We start from the raw sequence: 11,861 nt of genomic DNA on the forward strand, positions 1-11,861 counted from the left end.
CACTGACTATAGCAAACTAATAACAGATACTCTCTCTCTTTGGCGCGTCGCGTTGGCTATATTTATAGTCGTGTGAAGGTTTTCTAGAAAATTCATATTACGTAACAATACAATTTAAGTGTTTACGTAAACACATATATTGTTGATTCTTATTCTCGAGAATCTTCTACAGCTTTGAAGAATAGGCCAGAGTATCGCAATACATATTTAACAGTACAAGTTATGTATGTTTCTAAATATAAAATTAATTTAAATAAACGTTGATATTAAAATAAAGATATAATGACAACTTCGTTACATTAGCAGCTTGACACATTGCGTGGGAGATGACCATTCATACAATACGTTTCTAGCAAAGCCAGAAATTATGGCATTAAAATATGGGTTTGCTGTGACGGTGACACATGCTATGTTAATAATATGCAAGATTATACATGAATAGAATGAGAATAGTCAAACAAACAAACGAAAACTACCTGACTGACAGATATACAATGACATGATACAAGAGATAGATGAAACAGTGGATGGATTGTAATTTGTTCTAACGTTTTTTAGAGCTTAGGCATACGACCAACAATAATTAGGGCAATAAAAACAGAATTGAAATAACATCCATTGTGGTATAAAAAGGTACTGAGTTTCCATAATTTTTATGCCATGTTGTTCAAAGAAGAAAAAAAAACAAGTTGTACTCATTTGTGTACTATACATAACCAGTCAAATATTAACAAAACATAACAGGATAACTAAACCAGTGATAATCCTTGGTTACAGCATTAGCATATACTTATATTGGATACTTTGACCAGATGCTTACAATAAAAAGAAAGACAGAAGTCCATGTTAGAAGCATGCTGCCTAAATGTTTTGTTTTTTTATTCATCTTGACCTCGACTGAAGTAAACGAAGTAAGAGCTATTATCTCCCTGAAGATGCTAAGAAATAAATAGTTCAATAAAATAACAACAATAAATAAAGAAACATAAACGAATATGGTGATCAAGGAATGGAAAAGTTGACGCCAACGCAAAACAAGAGACCAGAATTAAAAAGGATTTTTTGTTTGAATTTAAGCAAGAGCTTTCTTTTCGAAACCAATATATTCACTTATATTTCAAATATACCCATGACGTCATTCCAAATCCTTCCTTTTGTATCTATTTTACCTTCCTTCCTTAAATTGTTTTTGAAAGATAAATGAACTAGTTGTATAAGTATACTTAGTCCTCTCTTTTGTATATAACCACCAAATCCCTATAGTTACAAATTAATTGATATACTTTACGAGCAATAGGACGTTGCCCAAATGTTTCTAACCACAAATTATATTATGGAAAATTACTTTAAAATGCTTTCTCGGCTATTTATTTATGATCCTGAGCATCACAAAGAAATATTATAATTTCTTTATTAAATATAAAAAAATATATGATATAATCATAGTTTTAATAAAATCAACGTTAAGTACAGTAAAAAATCAATAATTTATCCTCCTGTTTAGTATATTAAAAGTGTAAGGTAGCTTATTATACCTATATGACGACAACATAATTTTGAATACCGCTAAATTAGCTTATCATACTTAATGATGACACTATTAATATTTGTTCAAATTTAAATCTTATAAAAATATAAAAATGGTGCAGTTCAAAGTTTTTGCTTATCCTTACGTGTATTGATGTTCACCAAGACTTTTTCCTGCGAAAGCCTTATTCCAGTATATTAATATAAGAAGGTCAAGGAACAACAAAATAAAATACTCAAGACTTCTCTAAGTTGATAGTTTATTTTATTTGTCATAAGATACTTTCGACTTCTATACTGTAACTAGCTTGTCGTAGATCAACCCATGCTATACGTTTAGTTAATAGTTTATTTTATTTGTTATAAGATACTTTCGACTTCTATTCTGTAACTAGCTTGTCGTTGATCAACCCATGCTATACGTTTGGAATTTTTCGATAATCTCATATACATTGTAGATAACATGTAATCTACGAATGTTTCTATATTCGTAGAAAATATGGCTAATTGTTTCTTCTTTTTTTATTTCTTATTATCCGTTGTATCTGACCATTGTTGTCGATACGATAATTATTCTCAAAGAAATGACAGTTTTTCTACCATACACGTTTTTGTAATTTTCTCCATCATTAGAGCTAAATCTCTCATAATTATTGTTTAATGAAGTAGTTCAACTTGTTTTGTCGGTGATATAGTTAACATTAATTAATTGGAAGGGAAAGCAGAGCCTTATATAAAATAAACTGACGTGCATTTAAGAAGATTAAGCTAGCTCTCATTGGATGAAATCTAGAACTCCTGGGTGATAAAGCTATTGCTGATTGATAAGGCTTGGAGACGCTTGAATGGATAGTGAAGGAAAACTTTAATATAAGTTTAACATAACAGAAAATGTACAATATTTCGACAAGGTTTGTCATTATCAGGTACAAGGAGTTTACACTGACATAGATATATATATAGAGAGAGTATGGAACAAAGAGGTCACATGACTGGATATTGTTGCACGACATAGAAGAGCTATCTTGGCACCTCAGGATATTGGTTTAGAGTAGGGTTGTTTTGTTCAATTAAAATGGGTTCCTCGTTTTTGCCCCCCCCCCCAGTGACCCAGCGATATGTCTACGGACTTACAACGTTAGAAACCGGGTTTCGATACCTGTGGTGAACAGAACACAGATAGCCCATTGTGTAGCTTTGAGCATAACTACAACCAAACAAACACTCCTTGATTTTTCGTTTGTTTATATTTGGTTTTTTGTTTAAAATTATTGTATTAAAATTTGCATGGTTTTTTTTGAGTTGCAATGGTGAAAAACGTGGGACGGTTTTTTATTGTGTTCTGTCAATCTGGTTTCCAATTTTCTTTCTGTTTCTCCGATGTAGAATTCTGGGCAGCTATTACATGTTATTTTGTAAATGACGTTCGTATTGTATGATTCTAAATAATTTTTGTTTAATAACGATTTGAATTTAAGACCGGGTTTTTGAGAGAGTTTGACGTTGACAGGAATTTTGTGTTTACTGGCTAGTTTTGTCCAAGTGTGGATAATTCTTGAGCTGGTTTCAGGAACAAAAGGTAAAATACAGTGTAATGTTATGTTGTTGGGTTTGTTAGATCAATTTTGTTAGTGAGTTGAGTTTTGTTGTGGTGAATGTTGGAGCGTTTTTCAACAATAGCTGGTGGAAATTTGTTGGTTGATCTCTTCATCTATGTAGTCCGTTGAACAAAGTCTTGTGGCTAGGTTTATGAGGTTTTTCAGTGTATTGATTTATTGTGTAGTGCCATAAGTGGAATTCCAGGGGATGTAGAGGCCGGTGTGTGTGTTCTTACGGTGAATTTTGGTTTTAAACTGTGTATCCCATCTAATAATGTTGAGGTTAAGAAAATATAACTGTTTATTGTTTTCGTGTTTTATGGTAAATTTGATGTTAGGATGAATGGAATTTATGTGTTTAAAGAAAGTTAGTGTGCGTTCTGTATAAGTGAAACCAGGAAAAGTGTCATCGACATATCTGTACCAGTATAGTGGGGGATGAAGCACAGAATGTATGGCTTGTGTTTCGATCTGGGTCATGAAACAACGAACATTTCCTTCAAATAGATGGTTTAAGTATGGGCAATCATGTTTCACCCGTTCTTGCCAATATATTCATGACCCAGTTAATAATAACTTGTTGGAGTCTAAAGAAGACTTTGATTAGTATATTTTGATTTGCAACTTGATTCATAAATTCAATGTTCATTGGTTAAAATGGGAAACGTAATTGAAGAATGAACGCTTTTAAATACACATCAGTTAATATGTGAAATGGTGAATAATTGAGGCCGAGAGCAGGCTTATGTAATAACGTTTGAATTGCATCTGGAAAATGATTTAAAAGTTGTAAACAATTTGACTTGCATTTTAAATAATACAAATGACAGCAAACTTTCATAGCTTTATGGTCTTTATAAGTTAATCATCATTGGACTTACATACAGATTGAAAAAATATTTTGATAATTGTCTTTTTACATATCAATTAAAGATACAGCGTTATTTGCTATTACAGACTTCAATAATCCTGTAAATAATAATAATAAACATTTCGGACAATAATTTTGTATTAAAAATCAAAAAGAGTTAGCTTAGAAAATTTTTTACCCTTCTTATTTTACAGTCTAGAAAATTTTTTCTCCTTCTCATTTTACAGTCTAGAAATTTTTTTTGTCTTCTCATTTTACAGTCTAGAAAATTTTTTCGTCCTTCTCATTTTACAGTCTAGAAAATTTTTTCGTCCTTCTCATTTTAAAGTCCAGAAAGTTTTTTCGTCCTTCTCATTTTACTGACTAGAAAATATGTTTTCGTCTTTCTCATTTTACAGACAAGATAAACATTTTTCGTCCTTCTCATTTTACAGTATAGAAAATGTTTTCGCCCTCTCATTCTACAGATTAAAAATTGTTTCGTCCTTCTCACTTTACAGCTTAGAAAGTTTTTCGTCCTTCTCATTTTACAAATTAGAAAATGATTTCGTCCATCTCATTTTAGAGTTTATAAAATGTTTCGTCCTTCTCATTTTACAGTCTTAGAATGAATCTAATTTTGTTTAAATGTTGCGTGGTTTAATAGATATATACAGCATATCTTCTTTATTGGATACTGTTGATCGTCTAGTATATAAAATTGTTTATGTATAATTTAAGTAATGCATGCCATCATATCGAACGTAAATTGTTATGTGTGCATTTCTTACACATACTTAGTTATATTCTAAGTATTATAACATTTGTCAGTCTACTGGAATACAGATAACGTAGTGCATACTGTAAGACAAACATGGTTTATGAAGAGGAACAGGCAATTTTACATCCGGTGAAGATTCTTTATGTTTTGAAAGCTTCAACTTTCGGCTTAATGAGCATAAACCTAGTCTTAAGTTTTACTTGTTAATTGACAAACCTAGTCTTAAGTTTTATTTGTTAATTGACAAACCTAGTCTTAAGTTTTATTTGTTAATTTTTAAGAATAAAGCTACACAACGGAACATCTGTGCTCTGCCAGCCCGCGTATAGAAATTTGATTTTTATAGTTATGTCTTCAGACTTACGCTAACCCAATAGAATGGCCTAGTCTTAAGAGTCTGTTTGTTCTGCACGGAATGGGGTTATGTTAACTGTGGTGTCTCCTTTTTGATGAAAAGTTGAGAAAATAATTTTCACTGAATACTGGCTGTTTCTTTTCATTAAACATTTCCTAATGTTGACTGTTTCTTTTCCTTTAACATTTCTTAATATTGGCTGTTTCTTTTTATTAAACATTTCTTAATGTTGACTGTTTCTTTTCATTAAACATTTCTTAATGTTGACTGTTTCTTTTTATTAAACATTTCTTAATGTTGACTGTTTCTTTTCATTAAACATTTCTTAATGTTGACTGTTTCTTTTCCTTTAACATTTTTTAATATTGGCTGTTTCTTTTCATTAAACATTTCTTAATATACTATTTTTTCTAAGAACAGCAACACTTTGAAAAAATTTGAGAAAGCGTCAACGTAACAAAACCTATACAACAGACAGTCGAGTGCTGCAATTTTTTTTTGAGCTAATATCAACTGACACTAACTAGAACGTTGATAAAAAGTTAACGAAATTTAACTTTGTATGTCTATTGGTTGGGAATATTCGATTAGTTCATTCGAAACAATATAATAAGGATCACAAGAACAGGTATTGCACCATTGACCAAGATAGTATATATATTATAATAAAAAGTTACAGACAAAATTTACCGGCAATCTCAAAATATTTTTTGTCATATTTAATTTGAATTTGATTCAATGCCTAATAGTTAAGACAAAATCACAGTCAGTTGTGAGCGGATATATTTATTTCAAATATTCATCATACAAGTGTTTTCAACATTTTATGCAGCTTGTGTTACGGTATTATATAAAATAAAATGCGTTAGAGTCAGTTAAAATCACTCCAATTTGAAATAGTAGTGAGAGAAAACTTTGCACTTAGTACAATAAAATTATATATCAATATTATGTACATAAAATAACGGGTGTCATGACTAACAAAACGCGAAATTAAGGACTCTGAGCAGTTCGAGTAATTAATGGAACAAATACATATAATAGAAATATATTAGTTTAGAAGAACTCTTTATCGATGGTCTGAATACCTTGTATATAATTGCTGAATGAATATGAAATGTATTTCACATTATTTCCAGATATTACTGAGTATTCTGTAAAAAAAAAATTGAATTTCAAAGAAATGGAAACATGCTTGTTAATATATGTTTACGAATGTAGGTTGAGTTGCAGCACAAACAACAACGACAGGCCTCACGAAGAAATATGCACTCCAGAATTTTGGAGATGTACAGTTTTGGTTCCAATATATTGTGTTGTTACTTTCACACACAAAATATTCAGTGTTATTACTTTTACACTCATAATATACAATGTATAATGAATATATTGTATCATGTTAAACATCATATGTATATAATGTTAGAAATACGGGAAGGTCATATACCTAAAACCTAAACTACAAATTAGCATATCATGGTTATATACTTATACTGTATATAAGTGAGTATGTATAGAAAACCAATACAATCTTTTAAATATCTATGAAAAAATTAATGGTGAAAGGTAAGCACATATCCAGTTAAAATGTTAATCTGCGTTTTTATAGATTAGTGTGTGCTCTATGAATTACATGTTGTTGACGGCAATGATTTAGTTGAATCTGGATATCTTACGGATGACAGTAAAATAAATATAATACTTAATGTTCTTACAAATTGTATCTGAGCATCATGAAAACTTGTTAAAGGTTTCTATTTTTAGACAGATTGAGAAGGTTTCCGTTCATATCCTGACTGAGAAGGTTGAGGAGCTCGTACAGTTGAGTGATGAGAAGTAAAACGGCTTGAGATTGGATGTTTTCTGCAACACACTACTTCCTTCATCGAGTTTCTGAAGTTTTCTGAGAGGAAAGCGTAAAGAATGGGATTTATTCCAGAGTTAAAGTACAATAGTAAAGTCGTGCCAATAGTAAGAAAAACGGATCCTTTGCTGGCACCATCGAATTGAGGAGACCAATACTGCCAAAGTTTGCGAGCGTGGAAAGGTAAATTACATAAAGCAAAAGACAAGACAACAGCCAACAAAAGACGAACAACTCTTCTTCTAGCTTTAATAATTGTTCTTGGAGCTCGAGAAAGACAATGCTGTTGAAAAGACATAGAGTGGCTGCTCCCTTTGCTTGTAGAATGTTTCAACTTATCTCTACTCGTGCTGGCTTTTGTGTCACACATACGAAGGTTTCTACCCACATTACAATAGCAACAATGGTCCGTGACGGTGAGCCTTGATATGTCAATTATAGATGAACGTATTTCACGACAAATGCAGATCCCACCATTTTTCCTTATAACAAAATGAGCCCCGTGGATATGGCCAGGACTTCCTGACTCGCAGCCATGGCAACAGAGAAGGGTGGAGGGAGATTCTCGGAGTGTAGAGTGTCTTCTACTTAAAACACTACGCAAATGCTTCAGCTCCATGTCTTTTATGTTCTCAAGCTCATCAGAATCTAACCTACCTTTCCACAGATGAATTCCAATGATGGCGTAAAGTAAAATAATAATAATTAAAGGAATTATTAACAGAAACACGAAATTTACAATGTCGTATATTTCAGAATCGTAAAAGCGGCGCTGCATGAAACATTCCACTGAGGTCCCGGATGCTGAGGGAAGCTCTGCTGTGCCGTAAATTATGAGCCTGGGGCAGCAATAAAGAGCACTAACTAGCCACACTACCGATATAATAACACGTAAGCGATTCAAAGTAAAAGCATGCTTGCTCCATAAGGGATAGATAATAGCGACATACCTTTCAACACAGATAACCATTAAGATAACAATAGATGCAGTGTAGCTTAAACTTTGGATGAAATGGTACATTTTGCAAAGAATGTTTCCGAACGGCCAACTGTTCATCAGATATAATGAAAGGTTTTGAAAAACGCAGAAAACACCTACACAGAAATCAGCCACAGCAAGATTCGTTAAGAAGAAGTTCGTTGTCGTACGCAGGCGGCGGTGGAGAAAAACAACAACCATAACCAGTAAATTCCCTGAAAGAGAAACCAGAGCAACAGGTTTAAAACAACCAAAATTGTATTGTCTAGTAGTAGCAAAGCACAAAAATTGATTCAAAGTTACCAACTTAGAGAGATTAATGAGTTGTTAAGGTTTTAAACAATGTTTTAATTTTAATAATAAAAAAACAATCAGAAACTGAGTTTCTATTTTCATACGTTTATTTCTTAGTTTAATTCTAAAACTTATTCTAATTATACCTCTTCATTGTTTAATCAATAAATGTATATTTATTTAAAATTGCGTTGAAATAAGAATGAAAATAAAACCTTATCGCAAATATTGAATATTTCAGATAATCAGTTAATTTTCTATTGTACATTGTTTATTATATACTAAAGTAAATAGTTTTATGTCATCGGTACATGCAAAATTTTTATTTAAAACAATCACACAGAATATTAATAACTATCTGGAGTACCCGTACCCTATGATTAATGAAATATTATTTTAAGACATTGTTACGTCTTTGTTCGTTTGATAATTTCTCGTAAAAATTCTTCCCAAGGAACTTCAGCGATGCAAGCCCTTTCTTAAATAAAACTAGTTTATTCTTCATCAATACAACTCTTCAATACACAGTCACTTTAACTTAAACACACGCTATAATTCACAACGATTTACACCATTTACTTACGGCTTGACTCGATTATCTGTCTCTATATCTACCTATCTGCAATATATCTCCGCTTTATTTGCCGGGCTTATATAAAAAAAAAATAGTGGGCGTCTGGCAAACACTAGAGTTGCCAGGAACAGTCATGATCATTCTAGAAACTCATGACGTGTTACCAGCGTCACGTGACTTCCGCTGTCGTAATACTGCCCCTTCCTTAGTATTGTTAGTCCCGAACAATAGCCACTTACATTAACCCAATAGATAATCTGCTATTCAAAGATTTATGCCGTCACTTCTTGCCGGTCTTATATATACAAAATGGAGGGTGTCTGGCAAACACTCGAGCCTTCAAGAACGTTCTAGATACTCATGAATATTCTAGATACTCATTACGTGTTATCAGCGTCAGGTGAATTCCGCTGTCGTAAAACTGCCTCTTCCTTAGTATTGTTCGTCCAGAACAATAGCCACTTAAGTTAAACCAACAGCTAATTAACAATAACTTAATTAAATGTACAGGATTTACAAACACAAAATTAAAATTCAACAAAGTCTCTTAATTTTACGGGACGTATCTTCTTCCATACTGGTCTCCACTTCGTTGGCTTCTGCTTCACGTGAGGTTCATCTGCTCCATCGGGAATTGTCCTATTATTGGTAATAGTCACATCAGTGGTAGTAACTTCAGCAAGGGCTTCACTGTTTCCCAACTCTAAACTGGGTAGAGTTTCTTCTTCGACAGTAGCCTTTCCAGGTGACACGTCTTTAGTGGTGTCTTTTGTTCCGTTGTTCACTTCGTCCCAACTGAAATGTCCTGGACCGTGATAATGCCAAAGCCTGTTGGCATGCACCACTTTTGGCTTACCTCGCTGACCACATTTTATTCGGAAAGTCACGTCTGAGAGACGATCCACTATGCCATATGGGCCTTCCCATGGAGAAGACAACTTAGGAGACTTGCCTTTGGTCTTCCTGGGATTATACAACCACAACTTGTCTCCTGGTACAAAGCTGATTTCAGTAGACTTCTTATCATAACATAGCTTCATCGAATCAGCAGACATTTTCAGGTTTGATCGCACTTGATGGTGAATATTATTTATCCTTTCAGATAACACTTTCACAAACTCTGACACATTCTCAGGCAACTCTTCATAAGGTGAGTGTCCTGTTAACAGATCCATTGGCAACCGAAGTTCCCGACCAAACATCAACTTTGCTGGAGTGTATCCAGTGGCTTCATGCTCTGCTATCCTATAGGCCATCAACAGTGGAGGGAATAAGACATCCCAGTCATCTTGGCGGCTATTTCAAAACTTTGTCAATTCCTGTCCCAGTGTCCAGTTGTACTTTTCTACCATTCCATCAGACTGTGGGTGAAGTAGTGTTGTTCTGGTCATTCGTATGCCAAACAACTTGCAGCATTCATGGAACACAACTGATTCAAAGTTACGGCCTTGATCTGAATGCAGTTCGTATGGCATACCAAATCTGAAGAAGAAATCACTAATAGCCAAAGCTACAGTTGTAGCTTCTTGATTTGGTATTGAATATGCCTCAGGCCACTTGGTGAAATAATACATCACCACACAAATGTACCTGTTTCCAGCACGAGTTTGGGCAAAGGACCAGCAATGTCAACGGCTACTCTTTCCATTGGTGTGCCAACTTGATATAACTTCATTAGAGCACGTCCTTTATGCTTGGGTCCCCTTTTAGCACAACATGTACTGTATGTTCTGCACCATTCTTCCACACCTTGCCTCATACATATCCAGTAAAATATCTGTCGTAGGAGACTCAATGTCTTCTTAATTCTGAGATGTCCTCCTGTTAAACTATCATGGAATTGACGCAGCACAACTTCCCGTAACTTTCTCGGTATAACCGTTTACCAGATCGTCACTTTTCCATCTGTAGTTTACCAGCTCCAGAGAAGAATACCATCTTCAAGCTTCAACTGGTCCCATTTTGCCCAATAGTTCTTTGTCACAGAGCTTAAGCTAGACACCCTTCCTAAGCAGGGCGCAAAACACTTGCTTTTAGAAAATCAATTATTGGCTTCAAATCTTGGTCTTTCTCCTGCTCTGCTTTAATATCTATATTTAGTTCCACTTCACCATCATCAACTCCTTCAGTCACTTTAACTTCAGCTTGATGACACCTGGTTAGTTCAACCTCTCTTTTAACACTTATCGAAATTTGGCCTTCGTTGTTCCTAAACGTCATTTTATCAAAATTAATTACACACTTCCTCGGTAGTAAGTAGTCAAACCCTAACATGCATTGGTCTTCAATGTCAGCCAAGTATACTTTGTGTCTGTTCTTCACGCCCATGAGCTCAACAGTTACCCACACTGGTCCCCACAACTTTGCATAATGTCCTGTCACACCACAGAGCTTCTGTATGGCTTCTGATACTCCTTTGTGATCCAGCATCTTGATACTCACAAGGGTTTGCTGGGATGCAGAATCTATGACAAAGTTGTACCTTTGGCCATCCAGCTTTCCTGTCACGTAGACACTATGTATGCTTGGCATTTTACACCTAGCTGTTGGGACTTTCACAATGGGGGTTGGTGGGCGTACCTCAACACCAACTACTACTGGTTTCCCCCGAGGCTGCCTTATTGGTAATATTATTCTTACACTGGCTCCTCATATGTCCTTGCTCTCCACAGTTCCAACAACCTTTCTGGGTAGCAGCCTTTCCTCCTGTGGCATCTTCCCTGTGTTGAAGTTGCCAGCATTGAGTTCTCTTGCGTCCAGGTTTATTACACTCCAGCAAAGTCCCTCCTCAAACTTCTCTGAAAGCTGCCCTTTTCTGTCCTTGAATCCTGATGACTGTACCAACCTTGGACTTAATGTAGGATTCAAATTCAAGAGCTCTGACCATTGCATCCTGCATAGTAGAGGGGTGTGCTTGCTTTACTTGTATCTTCAGCTGTGGACTGTCCAAGGCATCTATAAACCGATCCCTCAGCAACAACTTGAAGAGATCGGGTGGCACAGTTCGGTAGGCTTTGTGTGCCATACTTTCCAAATCCT

General features: G+C 34.5%; 1 protein-coding gene across 1 annotated transcript in view; it reads right to left on the bottom strand.

The window, feature by feature from the left end:
- Positions 1-5,992: 5,992 nt before the first annotated feature.
- Positions 5,993-11,861, bottom strand: part of LOC106469479 (trissin receptor-like) — a 14,065-nt gene continuing 8,196 nt past the window's right edge. The window contains exon 2 of the mRNA XM_022398012.1: positions 5,993-8,169. Coding sequence (XP_022253720.1) covers positions 6,872-8,169 — 1,298 coding nt within the window. The 3' untranslated portion in view covers positions 5,993-6,871. The remainder of the gene's footprint in view (positions 8,170-11,861) is intronic.

The sequence above is a fragment of the Limulus polyphemus genome, unplaced genomic scaffold (assembly GCF_000517525.1).
Source record: "Limulus polyphemus unplaced genomic scaffold, Limulus_polyphemus-2.1.2 Scaffold3509, whole genome shotgun sequence".
Taxonomy (NCBI): Eukaryota; Metazoa; Arthropoda; class Merostomata; order Xiphosura; family Limulidae; genus Limulus; species Limulus polyphemus.